At 40.1% G+C, this 20,336-nt stretch overlaps 1 protein-coding gene across 3 annotated transcripts; it reads left to right on the top strand.

Moving 5' to 3' along the window:
* Positions 1-35: 35 nt before the first annotated feature.
* On the top strand, positions 36-20,240 carry nedd4a (NEDD4 E3 ubiquitin protein ligase a). Of its 3 annotated transcripts, XM_049717177.2 has the most exons (29): positions 36-231; positions 1,652-1,725; positions 2,310-2,388; positions 2,489-2,527; positions 2,915-2,968; positions 10,270-10,320; positions 10,704-10,765; positions 10,878-10,980; positions 11,450-11,613; positions 11,689-11,797; positions 12,436-12,588; positions 12,838-12,921; positions 13,267-13,386; positions 13,670-13,873; positions 13,958-14,035; positions 14,115-14,169; positions 14,247-14,305; positions 14,384-14,449; positions 14,534-14,763; positions 14,903-15,024; positions 15,168-15,238; positions 15,355-15,450; positions 15,540-15,613; positions 15,707-15,767; positions 15,857-15,916; positions 15,995-16,102; positions 16,725-16,821; positions 16,950-17,022; positions 17,487-20,240. In XM_049717177.2, the coding sequence occupies exons 1-29, from the start codon at positions 184-186 to the stop codon at positions 17,584-17,586; spliced, it is 2,694 nt and encodes an 897-aa protein (XP_049573134.1). In that variant the 5' UTR covers positions 36-183; the 3' UTR covers positions 17,587-20,240. The 3 variants fall into 3 exon arrangements, with proteins under 3 accessions (XP_049573134.1, XP_049573133.1, XP_049573132.1); XM_049717176.2 differs by lacking the exons at positions 36-231; positions 1,652-1,725; positions 2,310-2,388; positions 2,489-2,527; positions 2,915-2,968 and adding an exon at positions 4,410-7,080 and having other exon boundaries at positions 12,436-12,585; XM_049717175.2 differs by lacking the exons at positions 36-231; positions 1,652-1,725; positions 2,310-2,388; positions 2,489-2,527; positions 2,915-2,968 and adding an exon at positions 4,417-7,080.
* The last annotated feature ends 96 nt before the right edge of the window (positions 20,241-20,336 follow it).

Here is a 20,336-nt window from a genome sequence, read left to right on the forward strand (position 1 = left end):
GGGAGGAAGCGAAGGCGGGGAGGTGGAGAGGGATGGATAGGTGGGAGTGACCGCCATGTCGCACTTCCTCGCGTAAACATACGGAGGGAATCATCCCAGCTGTAGGAACTACAAACCTTGAGATTCATAACAAGTGCTGTTTACCTGCTCTCTTCCTCCGGGAGGCGAAAGTTTTGGGATATCATGGCCGCACTTTCGCCAGAGATCCGAGGACAGTGGAACGACGCGGAGGTAAAAGAAAAAAAAAAGTCTCAACAGATTTTGGCGCTGTTGAACTCGGTTCACGTGACCAGACCTCCTTCTCGCTAGCTTGCTAACGATTGACTGCTAATGTCTCGCCAATTAGCGCCAACACCGAATGAATGCTTGCTTTTCACTTGCAACTGACTTTTTGTTGACAAGTCTGCTTAAAAAGTTGACGCGGCTCGTTTTCAAAGAGAGTTTTTATTTTTCAGTATGTTGAGCTCGAGAGTTATTTATCTCCGGAGAAAGTACACTTCCTGTTTTGGGCTCAAATCACATCTTTCTTGTTAATCATTGCGAAAAATCGTCATTCTCGTACACGTCATCGATTGATTTATCTCCGGAGAAAGGAGGCTTCCTGTTTTGGGCTCAACTCGTTCTTATCAGTCATTGCTAAATCCCGTCATTCTCGTACACGTCATCAACACGTGACGTCAGAAGACGCTTTCACAACTTTCTACGTGATGGAAGTCACAGGTTGTTTTCAGCATTTAGCTCTACTCCCTGAGGATAGGACATTTTACATAGTGAACTGAAGTAGAAAGTAGTAGAAAGTCACAAAATACTTGAATAAAGTACACGTTACTGAAAAAAAAACTAAGCAGTGTAGTAGTGTGATTTACCCTCCACCACTGCAAATAAGATACTTCAGCACACTAGAATGACTATGGTGCAAGTAAAGGTCTTGTCAGTCATTTTTAAACTACTTTAGGCCTACCCGTATGACGTTAGATTTGACAAGTAAGTTGCTTGCTGCACTAGTAATATTAGTTGGCCCAATGAGTTCCCACTTGTCACCCACTATAGTAGCCTCCTGGAAAATGTAGCTTTTGCCAGTGTAGCTTTTGCCAGGCTGAGAAAGAGAGAACCGAGACATCCAGGTTGAGATGAAACTCCCGGTCTACCGAGCAGTGGTTGTGCCCACTATGCTTGATAGCTGGACCACCTACAGCAGACACCTTAAAGCCCTGGACCAGGATCTTTGCAAGATCCTGACGATTGATTGGAAGGATAGGCAAACTGTCCTGATGGAGGCCAACATTGCCAGTATTACCGCAACCATTGTTCGGCACCAGCTATGATGGACAGGTCATGTTGTCAGCATGCCTTCCCAAACAAATTCTGTCTGGCCAATTGAAGGAAGGATATCACATTCAAGTGGGACAGAAAAAGCGATACAAGGAAAATATCAAAACCCACTTAAAAGTGTCACATCAATCCAAACACGTGGGAGGAGGCAGCCCTCAAGAGAGATCTATGGAGTAGGATGATCCATGAGGGTGCAGCACAGTTTGAAAAGGACCTTCACTGTGCCGCGGCAACAGAGACTCTGACTTTGATTCCTTCAAACAAAATGTAAAATATAGAAATATTGCATACATAATGTTGTTGTTGTTATTTATTTTAGGGTGAAGCCAGAGTCCTTAAAATAGAGGTTATTGCTGGGCTTCGCCTAGCCAAAAAAGATATCCTTGGGGCGAGGTAAGTCGGATATTATTATTATTATTATGACATTAAGACACAGAAAGCTATTTTGCTATGCGTAACAAAGATTGGTGTTATTTCATATTTCTTGACGCTCTTTGACCTTTGAAATGCTTTTGGTTCTTCTGAGCACGATGAAGGTTAATGTGTAACAGTTACAAGCTACTTTTTTTTCTGCGAAAAGAACCAGTTTCCGATCTAGTATTTATATTGGTGTATTTTACCACAATACTTGATACTGATTTGTACCGCTGTTTCCCAGAAATATATGTGCATTCATTGGTAAAACTGTAATGTATCACCAGCCTGGTTATGCATTACTAATGCATTGGTCTAAGACTAATGGACAATATTCGAATGAATGTGGTATTAATATGGGTCATTGACCCAAATCATTATGAGACACCAGTTACAGTCCTTTTTGCGTGAAGTAAAAAGTAGCCGCGCCATTAACCATGATGCTAATGTTTCTTTGGTCACGGTTGGGCAACAACCGCCGTAGAGCAAATGCACACAACTGTCGTATGCAGATTAATGTTGACTTCATGATTGCATTTAAAAATATGTTGTTTCTTTTGCAGTGATCCGTACACTAGACTGACTCTCTATGATCCTTCCAGTGGGGAAATAGCAATTCACCAAACTAAAACAATCAAAAAGGTGACAGAGAACGCATATCGACAGTTCATGTGCTACCATGGTGGTATGTACTGTCTGTCCTCATGTTTTTGTTTTTTGTTCCATCTCCCGTCACCTGAAGTCACTGGATCCAAAATGGAACGAGGAATTCTATTTTAGAGTAAGTGTGTGTCCTGTATATCATAAACACAATACGTGATTTTCGTTAACCACTTATGCGAATTAGGGTTGCCGATTAGCTGGAACCTATCCCAGTCAACTTTTGCACATATAGACAAACAAGCGTTCACGCTCACAGTAACATCTGTGGACAATTAAGTGTCTTCAATAAACTTAAACAGGCATGTTTTCAGAATGTGGGATGAAGCTGGAGAACATGCAACTTCAACACTTGATGACGTGCTAATGCTAACCGCAACGCCACCCTGCTTTCATGAACATACAATGAACCAGAATTACTTAAGTTTAAACTTCTGGCCTTTCTCAATATGTCATTTTATTGCACACAGCTAATCATTACGTTGTTATCCTTTCCTTCATATTTTAGGTCCATCCCAGGAAGCACCGCCTCTTGCTGGAGGTGTTTGACGAAAACCGTCTGGTAAGCGTTACGCCTATTTGCAATGTAAAACGAGTTGCGTTTGGAATGTTGCGTCTGGAATGTTACATAAAGTTGTCCTTCTATATCTGCTTCGTATGTGCCTGTTGTCGAGCTCATTGTGACGTATCTAATGTCTGGAAGCTTTACGCACCTGCTTGACATTCTTCTGCTGACCTTTGAGTTTGTATTCTTGACTTCGGCATTGTGCTGGAATTGGGTCATTGACCAAACTTTGAGAATCATGCCTGAGTGGATAGTTAGTTGCGGTGTTGCGCCTTGCAACACATTGACTATTATGGAGGTTTTTCTGAGACTTAAGAGATTGTTACAAAGGAAAATTTTGAAATTCAGCTAATTGTAACAACAATATCAGTGCTGGATAGTGTCCAATTTTATGGTTGCGGGTAGTATGTTTTGTTTAGGGAGAAGAGGCCAAGACTGATGAGGTAAAGTAGGTTTGACTGCCTGTTAAAGATTAAGCGGCCCTTATTTTGCCATCATGTACAGCAGTGTTTGAGAAACGCAACACTTTATTTTCTCAAACTGTAAATATGGGTAAATCTCTCCTAAAAGCGTCCTGTTGCCTAAAGGTGTATGAAAAAATGTCACATAGGCTATTGAATCCAGCTGATAGGAATCTTCATTTATAGATTATTAGTTATTGCCTGGGACGAGTTTATCATAAAACACATCCAAAGGCTTCTTGTGTTTTGCAGCCAAAGAAGCTCATGCAAAGAGATTGGAGATTAAAATTATGAGCCGAAAATGTATTGTTTGATTTAAATATTGCTTTCATGGTGGCTGTTAAACTTCCTCTAAATGTTTAACATTCCTTATTTGATGCTAGCAACATAATGTTGTCTAGAGGAACTGCCATTGTGGACATCTGCGTGGAAGTACTTAGCTGAAATTCCTGTAACAGACATCTTGTTTCATTTTAGAACAAAAACAAGGGGTGACTGAACAAATAGTGCCTGTGAGCTATTCCCTTTTGCTATTTTCAACAATCAGTTCTACAAATTAGGATTTGTATATGTATTCAGATAATTGATGGTGATCTGTGCATAATTAATTAATTAATTGTTTGATTGATTTCAAACTTTGTTAGCAAAATTAGACAAAGACAACTTCTGAAATGGAGTGTATCGTGTACAATAAACAGCACGAATACAAAGTTTGCAAATCATGAACAAAGAAGGTTCCTGACCAGAACGCCTAGGGTCTTTCCCAGCTCAAATTGAGCTGGCAGTAGTGTCCTGCCCAAAGAAACTCAAGAGTTTGTCCATTCTCCTCTATCATTAGAAATTAAGGCAAGTAAAAACTTTCTTGATCTAATAACTGCAATATCTGCCCATGTCCAAGTTTCCAAAAAAACAGTATGTTTCTGGTCATTTGAGTGCAGTATGCATTGTTTTGTGTTCCCATTGTCCAAAGTTGTGAGAGTCATGAAAATGGTGGAGATTTACAATCCTGCCTTTCATCACCCTTTCTGACTTGGCATGGAACAGTACTGTAAGTTAGTGTTAGGTGGAGCTAGAATCATTCCTTCCACTGATTGGTCAACTGTGAAATGTCACTAACAGGAATAGAATGTGAAGAAGGTTTTTTATTTTTTTCAAATGATAGCCAGAGCTTGACCTTTTGCCTACTAATACCACCATTCGATTCTATAACATCATATCTTAAAAGCTGCCCATTATTGTATGGCATTGGAATGTAAGGTCCATGTGCTGCCCAAGGTGTCCTAGTGCTTTTTCGTAGTCAATATCAAAACGTAATGATGATCCTTTTCCCTGCTTTAAAATAAGGCCACTATAGACGTGATATTACCTCAGAGGCGGAGCGGTTCATTGTCCTATCACATATGACTGGACATAAATACACACGCGTCACCCATTCTTCAGTCCATCAATTAATAGCCAGTCACAAGGTTTAGAACATGGCAATTTAAATAGCACAACCTGGTTCACAATAGCCCACCATTAATAAACAGCGACAGCAGTGTAAGGAAATCAGACCAGTACAAGCGGGTTACATGAGGTATCGTATAACAGCACTTATGCCACAGTCAAATCAGGTCGCCCTTGCTCTTTTCTGTTGAGGGTGAGATAATGTTACAGATTTACAACGGCCAGTAAAGTCAGACAAGTGAAGAATCATTTATTGACAGCGACCAAACATTTTGGACATGTGATTTTGTTAACCACTCTGAATTTCAAGAGAGTTATTTAGATTCATTCCCCTTGATTTCCTGAAATTCAATAGCGGCGGGTAAAAATATTTGTGGGGGCACGGAGCGGCAGAAAGATTAGAAGGCTAGCCGCAGCAGGAAGTAGAGTCTTGAGTGAGAGGGCACAGGCAGATGTAACAGTTTACCAGTGCTTCGGTTTAAGATGCAGCACAGAAGGATACCGGGTTGATTTTTGGTCTCGGCTGTTCTACTCGAGCGAGGCGACCGGACAAGACGGAATCTTTGAGACGGCGAACAGGCTGGAAACCCGGAGCAACTTAATGAGCCGAAAGGTTTAGGTTATTAATCAGATTTGTGTATCTGCCCTTTAAAAATAATTTAACCCCTGGAATTGAACTTTTGTTTCAAAGGTTGTGTGTTTGGGTCATGTCTCCAAAGAGAACCACTGACCTCCTCTGACGAAGAGTTGAGATCAGCCTGGAGTGGAATGTAGGATGTCCCCAGAGCTATTTTGGCTATGTACACCCACTAATGATTGTGATCGCAAAGAGCGGAGCAGTTGCTTTGCTTTACTTTTTTGCCCGACCGCCAACTTTTATCATGCCGCACTCCAAAGTACTGCAGGGGTTAGAGAGTTAAACGAATGGCACACCGGCTCCGTTTGGACTTTGCGTCAAGGAGAAGCCACACCGACCCTCTGTCAGAGTGCCTCAGCAGCCATGGTGAGGAGAGTGGAGTTATTTTGTCAGCTGATAGCCTCGCAGAGAGTCTGGCGCACAGTTCTCTACACTTCAAGGTGACTTCGCCGTCACCTGACTATGGAAATTTACAACGATATTCTTCGGTATTGATTCCGAGGGTTAACGCAAAAGGATGTAGTCAAAAAAGCGTCGTGCAGATAGCACTACAGCCCTGCGGCACGCTCAGCGGGGACCTGGATTGCACCGTAGGGGAAGGAGATCCCGCGAGTAGTGAAACGGGAGCGATTGCCAGCTCTGATGGGGGTTCGTGTAGCAGCAGTATGGCCAGCGATGCCGGATACTGGAGTAGCAACAGCATCTTTGAGCCAGAGACTCCAGAAAAACACAGGACCACTCAAGAGAAGAGTGTTCTCTGCTGCAAGTCCAAAGTTCCCTTGAGACGTTGTTCCTCCTTGGTTATTTTCCCCAAAAGCCCCTGCAGCACGCCACCCGCATCTCCGGTAAACCTAATCGCTCTTCCTGCTTTCTTTGGAACGAGAGCTCCTCTCCAGACACCTGCCGCTGATTCCTCACGGGATGAAGAGGAAATGACTTGTAAAGAGTCGGCCACATCTACAAGTAGCCAACATTGTCTCAAGGGAGACCCTGCACCTGAATGTCGGGACACCAAACATATGGTCCACTTTAATATTCCTCTCCAAGACAAACCTAAATGCAAAGTGGAGGGCGGCAACGATGTGATGGAGCAGTCACCGTCGAACGATAAATCTCATCATCGCTCAAGAAGCGTTCTGCTACACTTTGCCCATCAAAGACCATCATTGTGTGGAGTCAAAGCCGAATGTCCCGATGCTCCCTCCTTCCTTGCGGAGCCTGAGACTCCACGCGACCCCAAGAAAAAACTCTACCGTAGTACCTCAGCTTGTTTGTTCTCCTCGGTGAAACCGTCAGAGGAAAAACTCTTAGCAAAAGGACACGAAAAGTTGGAGAAAAACAATTGTCATCGTGCCATACAACGGAGCTTTTCCCTGGAGGTGCCCTATGCAAACACGGGCATTTCATGTCACGTTTCAAACACCAAACTCGGTAGTACGTGCTCGCCACACGTACATATTCATCTGTCTCCGTGCGGCCCGACTACGTTGCCGAGCTTACCGAACGATGCAGACGCAAGCTGCAAAGGAAGCAATAGCACAAAAAACTCAAGTCAAAGTGCTGAGGTGAGTGTCGTTGCTCGACGTAATCCAATCCACCCTGAAGTGGAAATTCTAATATTTCTTCCCAACTTCAAAGACAATTAGCTTCTTTGTACTTTTGTTTTAAGATTAACAAAGGTTTCCGTTTGCGTATGTTGTGGTCTAACCGGTTGAAGAAGATTCAAGCAAGTTGCTTTCGTCATTTATGCATCAGCAAAACACTGCGCAAGCGAGAATGTTTATTTCTTCATTAGCTTCTAATATAACAGGGTTATTCCGTTCATGACACTCCACTGCTTTTACCCCTAAAAGTTTGATACCGACAGTAAGCTCAATATCCACGAGGGAAGGGATGTTGAGGGACAAGCCTCAGTTTTATATCACTTACAATATACCATTATTCTCTTTGCACCATGAGTAATCGCCCTAAGTATTTACCCAAGCTAATATTAGTGGTGAGAAAAGCACTGCCCCTTGCTGATATATAAATAAAGTGCTTCTGAAATACTTTGTGTGACTCCAGATAGTCTGGTGCTCTGTAGCACGGCTCAGTCCCGTGGATTCAAATTTAACAGCATGATACCAGAGTTACGCCAACCATGTCTGGAAATGGGGTGGGCTGGTATTGGCGGGTGTCAAACTTGGCAGGGTGAGAGCGTAAGCCTTTCTCAGTAAAAGCACGGTGTGCTCGCTACTCTGTGGGGTGCCCCTTCCATACCGTGTTTGTGAAGTATCGGGTGTCCCTCCTGCATTTAGCAGCTTGTCAAGTAAGAGTCTGCAGATTCAACGTGTATCAATTAGAAAAATCTCTCAGAGGTGTTTTGCTGTGTTGTGAGGGTTGTGTGTTATGATCATGACTAATTTGTCACCTGAAATTTGATGCTTTTAATTCTGTCCAGAATCACTGAGGTTTTTCCTTGAATAAGATAAAAAAAAAAATATTTCGGCAGATTGGATGATTATCAAGAACACGAATAACCCCGGCTATGTATACTCAATCTCTTCTCCCATGTGCGTCGTCCAATTGAATCACCATTTCCTATCAAGAAATAAATGACAATAATAGTAATAACCTCACTTCAACATTTTCGTATGTTTGCTCACAAATAGACATTAAAAACGTAACAGCGAAACCCATTATCCACTTTGTTGCCAACTCTGTTGCAAACCACAATTGCACTGAGTGAAGGTATGTAAACATACCTGTCTGTCAGATGGATTCAAATGTGCCGCTTGACTGGCTGCCACTCAGATATTGGAAACAAATTCCCTGCGTAGTTTGAAAGATGTTAAGACTGCAATTTTTGTTGTCGCCTCTGAGCTCGCCACGCAATGTTTATAGTTTAGGTTCCTCTGTATTGTCTCCATCAATCATTTTCCTTAATCAAGCATCACTACAAACAAATGAATGAAAATGCCAATTTCAATTTACTTATCTGATGTTTTTTTCCTAACTTTAGTAATGATTAAAGCATAAATCAGCTTGCAATTTACTCCGCATTAAGAGTGGAAAGTTTAGAGCCAGGCCCATACACTCCTACATCATGTGTTTATTTCACAATCAGGTTAGCAGGGTGTAAAAGATGAGTGAAAGTGCCTTTGACTCTTAGGCCAACTGTTATCAGCATATTGATGATGTTATGAGTTAATGAACAACTGAGCAAAAGTGACATAAGAAAGCCTAAAATATACTAGACAACTTTTGCTATTTGGGCCGCAAGTTGTGAGTCAGAGTTCCAGTGCCCGCTTTCACATCATAGTGTGCTTAGATGGCGTGTAAAATGTCCAGCGATGACAAATAACTCGAACATCTGCTACGTTCAACTTGACCTAAATGCCACGATAGATTCGTTTGACAAGCTAAGTGGTGCGATGCACCTGCCGCCATTTTTGTTGGCGGTTGGTGGTTGTCTCCATTTCCAAGTTCAACTTTGTCCTCTCCCAGATTCACATTCCCGTTAGTGTTGTTTTAACAATTCAGCCCAAGAAAAACAAAGCCCGGTAATTTTCCAAGCCCCACCTTGCTATAAAATATAAACATATAAAACAGCAACAGAGGGGTGACTTGTTTTGTCCTAGTTATTTATTAGCCAACACAGATAGTGTGTTGTTTTGGTGCTTTTGAATCACCTGATCAGGCCGGCTTCATTTTTGACACTTTGTAGTACTGCCGCTTCAATAACATTAGCTTGTCAGAAGTTGAGGTTTCACTTTCACAAGCTATGCGCTCCACCTGTCACATAGTTTAATGTTGCCAAGTGGAGATGAATATCACTTAGGGTTATTTGCTTCATGGATGCCCCACTGTGTTAAGACTCTGCTACAAACCTCAAAATTGAGTGCGCCCATCAATTTTCTGACATACTTTTGGGGGATTTTTTTTTTTTTTTAACCATTGTTCATGTTCATTCTTGATTAACGGTGACAATATTTTTTCCGCCAGCTGGGATTGCCATCATTGTTGGCCTGTAACTCTTTATGAAATACAGCTCTGACATTTTATTGACTGGATAATTTTCCCAATTAGAATCAAGATCATTTGTACAATTTGACCTCTGATCTTTTGAATCTGACTTTTACCAGAAAGGTAACCGCAGTTCTTAGATAAAACAAGATACAGTAATTTGCCTTGTTTAAAACAAACAGTTTCCTGTATACACTTTTTACAATTGTGTAAAAGTCAAATCCATTGATGATAAGCAATATGCAACCCATATAAAAATTACTCACATTATTATGACAATCAACATCAACTTTATTTGGACTATGGACTACAGTCATAATTGACGCCTTTTAGTAGTTTTCCGGCTTACTCATATTCAAGAGGGAGTAAACATGTACACAAACGTGGCATGGCAGTTTGACAGTGATAACACACGCCGTGATATTTTGGCACCTGACTTTCTATTTCGTTGATCATCACATAAGAATGCTGCTGCCTTGACTATCTTGATTGTTATTTTCCAGTACAGGCCTGATGACAATGCAATTCGACAGTGTAATTAGACCCTGCAGGTTCCACACATAAAAAAAAATATATACGTATACATATGTTGACTGAAGTGTTTTCACTTGAAGGATTCCCCAATCTGTATTTGTTCATGTAAACACTGTATATTGCCGTCAGACCCTTGAATGTATGCTTGCGTAAAATGCTGTAATTATTTGGTTTGTGCACGATTGATGTGTTTTTGTCTCCATTTCTCTCGTCAGACGCGTGATGACTTTCTGGGACAGGTGGATATTCCTCTCAGTCAGATACCAGTAAGTTATTGGCCAAGAGCAGCAGCAAGTCCTTTGTTCGTTGTGTTGTGTTGTGTTGTTCATGGCCACTGCATGTGATCTGGTTTAGTGCCCAAGCACAGACCTCCGCTTACCACCATGTAAATATGGACGCCCTTAGCGTTGCCTCTGTTCTGCATCATTGTCACCAGTTATGGAAACACAGACCAAAATGTTTATGGCACATTACTCCATTTGTTTTATGTTAAACAAAATGTTCACAAATGAACCCTTACATGTACAAGTGACGTTCACTGAGTAAATAGGAAATAATTAATATGTGGTATAGTGCTTAACCTTGCTTTGAATATTAAAATGTATTTAACATTTTTGTTTTGTTGTTTATTCATTTTTTTTATCCTTAGACAAATAATTCATCATATGGAAGGCCATATACATTCAAGGATTTTCTGCTTCATCCCAGAAGGTTGGTGTCACTTCACATCCATTTAAGCGTTTAATTTTCTATTGTGCATTCCAATAATTGGCATATGTATTGAAAACAAAATGAACGACATTTTTAAAATGTTTTTGTGCAGTCACAAGTCCAGAGTTAAGGGCCATCTGCGACTCAAAATGACATACATGCCGAGAAACTCTGATTCAGCTGAAGAACCAACAGATCAGAACGACAACACAGATGTAAGTCTGCCATATACGTACCTTTATATTATTTGTATCTAAATATGGGCATGAATTTTAATTAATCAATATACATGTGAAGAGAATAGGTGTCATGGATCCGATATGCTGAACTTTGTGCGCAGAGGCTGAACATTCCTCCGCATTTGTTAATAAATGTCGACCGATGACTATCAAGGAGTTTACGATCCCCGTAGTTGGGGCTCTCCTAAAATGACACTGCATCTTTTCCAGTAGACCACAGTGCTCTTGTGGCACAACGTGGTGCTACACTTTAAATTCTGATTGCCTGTATACTGTAAAAAACTATAAATAAGGATTTCTGAAAATCTCTGATATTCGTGACATTTAGTGGAGTTTTCACCCTATTAGTAAATTCCGATTTTACTGCAGAAAAGTGTACAGCGAAAACAATAAGAATTTTGAAGAAAAAACAGTCATAACAGTGTAGTTTTTATTTTTTTTGCAGCCTCCATGGGAGTTTTTGGAATCTCAGGACATGTCAGGCCCCATGCAGAGTGAGCAGACACCTGTTCTGCCGCCTGGCTGGGAGGAGCGTCAGGATAACCTGGGAAGAACCTTCTATGTCCACCACGAGAGCAGGACCACACAGTGGAGGCCACCAGCCTTACAGTTAAGACACAATTTTGTAATATTTCTGGTTCTGGGCCCGTAGCATCAAAGTGCATTTGTGTCTCCCCTAAACAGTGACAATAATGCAGACACAAGGCGACAAAACACTGCAAGGCAGAGGGCGCAGAGTTATATTACACGCAGACAGATCTCAGACCCTGATGAGACCACTGCACGAGATGAGGTATTTTCTTACTTTAGTATGATGTGACATGATTATAACTCAGAATGACAACAATTATGCAAACAAATCTGTGGCTTTATGATGTCAACTTTTTATGTTTTATGTAATAATATGTAAACGTGTGCACTGCGCTTTTTAGGCACTTAACTTGGTTGGCATGGTATGGATGGATGGATGGATGGATGGATGGATGGATGGATGGATGGATGGATGGATGGATGGATGGATGGATGGATGGATGGATGGATGGATGGATGGATGGATGGATGGATGGATGGATGGATGGATGGATGGATGGATGGATGGATGGATGGATGGATGGATGGATGGATGGATGGATGGATGGATGGATGGATGGATGGATGGATGGATGGATGGATGGATGGATGGATGGATGGATGGATGGATGGATGGATGGATGGATGGATGGATGGAGTACACATAGAGTATATTAAAACGTCTAATGTCCAACCAAAATGATTTTTCTACAGCAAATTGCAGTTTATGGCGATAAGAAAATTGCATTTTACAGTAAACACTGCAATGTCAATTTGAATTTGATGAACCCAGATTGAGTTTTCTGGGTGTTTTGTCTGATTTCAATGTGTGCTTGACAAGCAACTGTCCTATTGCCGTAGGAATGGGAGGTTTTTCGAGAAGATGATGTCAATTTGAGCCAGGCCAACCAGGTCACGTTGCCTCCACCTCCGAATCCCCCGGAGGCACAGATGTTGGTTGAGGAGCTGAGAAACCTTTATAGTCAAGGGGGCACAACTCGTGAGCACCAGGTGGTGAGTCATGTCTTTTCCACATTGCTCTAAAACAGGATTAGCCAAGCTTTTAAAAACCAAGAACTGCTTTTAACATGAATAATTAATGAAAATGCATTTATGTGAAGACACGTATTATATGAATGATTTCTCACAATAGTATTTAGGAAAGCGATAAAGCGATTACAAAACCCAAGTAGAGCCATGATGTAGTATCGACACTAATGGGCAAGTCTTGTCATTAATGCGTCCTCTTCTCTCTGCTTGCAGGATCATGCATGTAATTCGAGCCATTCCGTTCGCGCAAGAACTGTTCACTTGTCAACATCAGAGGAGCTTCCTGTTAATTCAGTGGTATTTCCTCCTTTTATGAACTCATTTCCTGAGATTTGCCAACCCAACTTTATGTCGAAATTTTAGGGGTTTTTTGCGCAGTGTCCACCCCACCTGTTAAGTGAATTCAGGGATTTACACTATCCGTTAAAAGACATTTGCTGGAATGTGTCGTACTCGATTGTGGAGATATAGCATCAAAGTGTTTGTCACTATTTCAGTTTTCCTCATTCTTAGACTGATTTCTTTAAGCATTCTCAAACTCTGGCGTGTCAAACTCCAAATACATTTTTGTTACTTTAATTATACAGTACTTAAATGATTTCTGTAGTAATCACAGTTATTTATTTTCATGTTATTCAATAGCCGGTTCAGACCTCTGCGGCGCTGCCTACAGGATGGGAGGAGAAGAGGGACACTAAAGGAAGACGCTATTATATCAACCACAATACCCGAACCACCTCATGGATACGACCCGCCTTGCATGTACGACTCATGTTTTTTATTTTTAAGAAGTCATTTGTTTCTAAATATATTTTTCTTAGGTAAGTGTGAGGCTGACAACAATTTAGTACTGAATTTTTGGGATGTTGCGTTAAAACCCTTTTTCACTTTGGCTATTGACAGGCATGCTAATAATACTCTTCGTTTTTTGTCCAATTTACAAGATACGGATATTTTTGGTCGCTTTACAGGCTCTTTAATAAAATACAAAAAGCATACAGTCCTGCTATAAGATCTCTTTAAATGTTCTATTTTTTTCCGACAGAGAACAAATTCAACCCCTGCGGCTTCACGAAATAGTGCTAGTACACCATCCTTCCAGTCTGCGACCCTTCAACCATCTCCCCAGTACACTCCCAGCCCGGAAGCTGCATCTGAATCAGGCTCCATGCCAGCTGGTTGGGAAGTCCGCAGTGCTCCCAATGGAAGACCCTTTTTCATTGACCACAACACAAAGACGACTACCTGGGTGAGAATTAAAGATATACGATCTTGCGCGCAAGTTGTTAGATTTCCCCATTTGAGTGACACAAGTTTGTTTGCTCCTAATCAGAAAGATCCCAGGCTTACGACTCCTGTTCATGTGAGAAGGAGAGCATCACTTGACCCTTCTGATCTTGGCCCATTACCAGTAAGTCTATACAATAGATTTATTGAATGCCTTGTTTTACGTTAGTGTGAGTTTTTGTTAACATTTTTATTGTCCCCAGCCTGGTTGGGAGGAGAGAGTCCATACGGACGGGAGGATATTCTACATTGATCACAGTGAGCGACTCACCTGATCATAGATATATGTATGTCTAGATTTCGTGAACTAAACATCTTCTGTCTGTATTTCTTAGACACGAAGATCACACAGTGGGATGATCCTAGATTACAAACCTCAGCAATAACTGGACCAGTAAGTATTAATTGCGTCTCTGGGCATCATTGAAAACGGAGTTATGGATTGATTGGTTGCATCTATGCTTGGTCACAGGCAGTGCCTTATTCCAGAGATTATAAACAAAAGTATGACTACTTCCGCAAGAAGCTGGAGAAACCAGTAAGTGTTGTCAATCTCTGCTGAGCAACCTGTTGATGTGATTTCTGCGAAGGAATCATAACACATCTGCATCACCTTTGGTAGGTCAACATACCAAATAAATTTAGCATAAAGGTAAGACGAAACGCAGTGCTGGAGGACTCGTACCGGCAAATCCTCGTCGTGAAGCGGGCGGACTTGTTGAAAGCAAAGCTGTGGGTGGAGTTTGAGGGAGAAAAGGGTTTGGACTACGGAGGCTTGGCCCGGGAGTGGTTCTTCCTCATGTCGAAGGAGATGTTCAACCCCTACTACGGACTCTTTGAATATTCTGCAACGTGAGTGTTGGAGAACATCATTAAATTGTGTGTGTTATTATCTCTGTTTAAACACATGAAAAAGCAACAAGGCAGGCCATTGAAAAGAATAGCATGCCTTTAAGTAGCATCCATTCTGCTGTGATTGTTTTTTTTTTAGGGACAACTATACACTGCAGATTAATCCCAACTCGGGTCTGTGTAATGAGGACCACCTGACTTATTTCAAGTGCATTGGCCGTGTAGCGGGCATGGCAGTCTGGCATGGAAAATTGCTTGATGGTGAGTCTTTGTTCACTTTAGTACTCACAAAAAAAACAATTCTCAGGTGAAATTTCAGGATGAAACACAGCTGTCTTTTTGTGAGCAGTGAAGTTCTGTACTGTAGGATCGCTGATAAAATAATGTTGTCGTTGTACATCAAGCTTTCTTCATTCGGCCTTTCTACAAGATGATGCTGCAGAAATCCATCACTCTGCAGGACATGGAGTCTGTCGTAAGTGTACATATTCAAGAAGTCTCTACATTTACATTCTCTTATGGTGATTGATGAGTTCCTTCAATCTTACAAATGACCTGTTGTTTTTTTTTTTTTTACGCTGACTAAATCAGGACAGTGAATATTTTAATTCACTCAAATGGATTTTGGAGAATGATCCAACTGACTTGGACTTGATGTTCACCATTGATGAGGAACTCTTTGGACAGGTCGGTTCTATGTGATATGTTTGGCTTTTTACCAAGATTATATTCTTATTCATTTCCTCTGTTACTTATATCCCGTTTGTCCTCACCAGACTCACCAGCACGAGCTAAAGCCCAATGGCGCAGAGATTGTCGTCACTAATGAAAACAAGAAGGAATACATCCAGTAAGTAACTAAAAAATATATCTAATCAACCAATTACAACATTTTTGTTTGTTATTGATACATTTTTCATTGTACACATTTTCCGATCAACAGTCTTGTGATGCAGTGGCGCTTTGTAAACCGAATACAGAAGCAGATGACCGCCTTCAAGGATGTAATGACACTTTTCATTGTCAGAAAAAAACTTCCACTGTTTAAGATTTCAACGTTTGAGTGGAAATGTTTGCATGCTTTTATTTCCAGGGATTCTTTGAGTTGATCCCTCAAGATGTGATTAAGATCTTTGACGAGAACGAGCTTGAGGTGAGTTTTCTGTCCGTCTTTGAGTCTCTAGTTTATTTCATGACTAATGAATTTGCTGCTTGGTTTCTCGTCCCACAGTTGCTAATGTGTGGTCTGGGGGATGTGGACGTGAACGACTGGAGACAAAACACCAAGTACAAGAGTGGCTACAACGCCGACCACGCAGTTATCCACTGGTTCTGGAAAGTAAGTAACATTCCATGCCTGGAGCCACGAGACATGTGGACTTGAGTTGTTAAGGCAAGGCCCCTTTATTCACAGTGTAGCACATTTGATACACAAGATAAGACAATCTGCAACACATAAAACTAAAATTAAATCCAATATTTCAAGGAAAAATACGACAAAGGAAAAATCATTTAAAAACCAAACTTAAGCAAAATACAGAGGGAAGAAAATAGTTAAATAAGATAACTCAAAGAATGTACTTGAGCACTGACTATTTTATAAAAATGTTAAATGTGAATTCAAATAGCTATATAAATAAAATATATATTATTAAAAACAATGCTACAGACCGAAAAGATTTTGCCCCCCCCCCCATTTTGCAGAATTTGCGCCTTGAAAACTGCCTTTTACTTCACTGTGATTTCTATTTGAATTCAATTTTTAAAAAAAGCAGCAGTGTCCATTTAATTGAAGCAAAATCTGTTTCATTCCGCATTGACTATTTAATTAGTGAATGTCACTGTTTTTAGAAAGACTGCTATTTTTCTTATTTAAAAAAGCGCATCTCTTAAGGGACTGTGTGAATGTTTTATTGTGTCTTTGAGAAGAGCTTCATTATTGTTCTTCCGTCTTTTTATAGGCAGTACTGCTGATGGATGCCGAAAAAAGAATTCGTCTCTTGCAGTTTGTGACGGGAACCTCCCGTGTCCCAATGAACGGTTTTGCGGAACTCTATGGTGAGCTAGATCAATAACATACAGCATTTTGAGTTGATGAGTTTTCCGTCTTTCTGGGAATTGTTCTTTCACATGTTGGGCACACCTGGAGTCACTCATGTTTGTCTGCTATTTAATGATCTTTCTAGGCTCTAATGGGCCACAGCGGTTCACCATTGAGCTGTGGGGAACCCGTGACAAACTGCCCCGAGCACACACATGGTGAGTAATCTTAGCCGTTCCTTGAAGCAGGTCGATAATTAGACCCTTTTGGAACGGAACTGTTTTTTTTTTTTTTTTTTTTTTTTTTAAGCCATGAAACACCATTTACTGTATGGATTGGTGTTGAGAACCTTGTTATCCAAGACACGCTTATCACAGTAGTAATGAGCCAACGAAATGCTTTCACTCGTATGCTTGTTTGACTCTGTTGCATACTCCGACATTAACAGTATGTTGGCGTCCTCTAGTGGACTCATTTAACACTTGCAACGTGAGTTTTTTTTATTTTTATTTTTTATCACATTTCTTTAATGTGATAAAAGGAAAAAAATGTGGTTTGGAGCATGCCGTTAGAGGAAGGAAACCTACGCAAGCACGGGTAGAACACGCAAACTCCCTCTGGACTCCAATTATGATTAATTTTGGATCCTCTCTCTCTCTCTCTCTCTTTTTTTTAAATCAAGCTTTAACCGCTTGGATCTTCCACCTTACGAGTCCTTCGAGGAACTGAGGGAGAAACTTAACATCGCCATTGAGAATGCACAAGGCTTTGAAATCGATTAGACATATACAATGACGCTAAGTGAGAACCCATGCGGCGCCAAATGTTGTGAAGTTCCAAACCACAGCCGGCGGCCGAAGACGCTTGAAGGACCGACAACTCAACAAATGTTTGGAGTGACAGATGTTATATCTCTACTAGTCTTCTGAAGTTTACACATCAGAGTCTTTTCGTCTCAAGTGAAATGACAAACACTAACCACGAGACCACAGCCATATTTTTAGGGCTTTTCAGGGTGTCTCTGGATTCACTTTGATATAACCTGACAACATTTCATGCCTTTGTTTTCACCTCACTTTTTTTTTTTTTTTAAATTTATAAATATATAGTTGTCCTACTTTATTCTCGTAAAGTAAGGTCATGTACAGAGTAAAGGGTTGTGTAAATAATACAAGCATCTTGGGTCCAGGTGTGGAATCATTGCCCACTTCTAATGGTAATTTAAAAAAAAGATGTGTTTTTTAACCTCATCCTTTCTTTTGCTCTTACCTCTAATAAATACCCCATAAATAATAATTTAATTAATTAATTAATTAAATGGTGGTAATAAAAAAATATTTTTTAACCTCAACCTTTCTTTTGCTCTTACCTCTAATGAATTCCCCATAAATGATAAATAAAATAATGAAATAATTAATTAAATGACGGTAATTAAAAAAAGATGTAGTTTTTAACCTCAACCTTTCTTTTTTAAATCTCCATCCTCTTGATCCTTTGCTCTTACCTCTAATGAATTGCCCAGTCATCCACAGTGATGCCTTGAGATACAATTTTAATTCATTCAGTGACCATGCTTGTAACTCAGAATGTTCACATCCCAAATCATCTTTACACCTCAAAATAAATGCCATTAATTTAAAAAAAAAAAAAAAAAAACACCACCAGACCCTTCCCCAAAATATTGGAATGTATTTTTTTTAATGAAAAAAATACAATACAAATAGCACTCTGTAATATTGCACTTCATAAAATTGGATACATAAACACATAATTAAATACAATGTATAAGATTCAGTCCAAGACTTGAATATAAGAATGAAACCGTTTTTGTCACACTTTGCTCCAATTCAATGGATATTTGTGCTGCTCCTTCTGGTGTTCATGCTTTGGCCACCTAGAGGCAGTACAGACATACACGGATCGACATGAAGTACGCCATGCTAATGCTAATTTGTCGTCACAGAGGATAAAAAATATAGACCAAATAGATTTTTATATTACCTATTCACATGAATTGTTCCACATGTTTAAAATGTCAATATTAATTCCTTGAATGGTTCTGACACGTCACATCCATAGATGTTTTTGATTAGCCCGTCAGTGGCGTTTCACATTATATGTTAGCATTAAGCTAGCAAACTTAAAGGCAAAGTTGTGTGGCTGCTGACAATTGTTTTATGTTTAGCTTCGATTTGAAATGGCCATCTCTTTTATTTCATTTTAAATCAGCTGAATGACAGTTGGTATGTCAACAAACCCATCAGTCTTGTAACTCGTATCTCAAGTCATCACTCTATTCGTACATCAAAATCTACTCTGACATTGAATTATTTTTGCCTTTAAAAAGGAAATAACCTACAGTTTTAAAAGATGCATCTATTAACTAACACAATTCAGATTGTTTCTATTAAGTTGTATACATGCTTTTACATGATTCATTCCAGTATATTAGACACACTGAGGTGGAGAGTGTATGCGCCTTAAATACAGAAAATGTGCGGGTTATGTGCAAGTAAGCCAAGTATATGTATAGTATAAGTATAGTTAAAACGTACCAATGCCAGGACCAGTTTAATGCTTGACTAATTCTCTTGTCTGTGTACAGATGCAAAGAGCTTTGAGTATGTTACAATACTATGCATCATATACAAACTGTTGCCTCCTACAAAATGATGAAGCTTTTACTATGGCACTCAAGGTGAATAAAAACAGTTGTTGGTGTACAGCTATGCACCTTTAAAATGACGCTTTATGCTAATTGTATCTCATACGATTACGTCTACTGTACGTGTGTACAAAAAAAAAAAAGAACGTTACGACACGTGACTGAATCATTTATCAGGAGTCTAATTGCAGCGGTCAACTCGAAACGATGTTTATATGCTTTGACAAACTGTGTTCTATACTGTTTATTCAAGATGGTCTTTTCATACCGTGGTATAAGTAGTAAGTTTTTTAACAACGTTTTATTGTTCTCGTCACGGGCAACAAAGCTATACGACGCTTTTATAAAGTTCCGCACTTTGTTCGTATCAACGAGTCTTACTTCTGAACTGCCACCTGCACACTTCTTAAAACGATCCTCTGCTTCAAGTGCACCCGTTGAAATGTTTACATGTGAACATTGCTGAAATGAAGCACATTCTCTTCTTTCTCTCTCGTATTGAAAATGACATATCGCCTATTTTTGTCATCGATATACATGATGTTCTAATCCTGAAAAGTACTGTTAAATGTGCCTTTTGTTTATGAGATAATACCACGTAGATTAACATTTTCTTTCAAACGTCACCTGTAAGTGCATTATAGCAAACATTCATGCTACATAATGTATGTAAAAACACTTAAAAGCATGGAATAAAATGTAGCTTTGAAAATTGCTGATAGCACAGCAAACAAAGAGATATATTTGACTAATAAAGAAACGTGAAAACAACACGGCCTCCATATTTGTTATTGTTTTTTTGATGTTCTCAGCACTAACAACTAGTACCACTAATGAAATTCCCTCACACTGCCTCCCTCACTCGTC

The sequence above is a fragment of the Syngnathus scovelli genome, chromosome 4 (assembly GCF_024217435.2).
Source record: "Syngnathus scovelli strain Florida chromosome 4, RoL_Ssco_1.2, whole genome shotgun sequence".
Taxonomy (NCBI): Eukaryota; Metazoa; Chordata; class Actinopteri; order Syngnathiformes; family Syngnathidae; genus Syngnathus; species Syngnathus scovelli.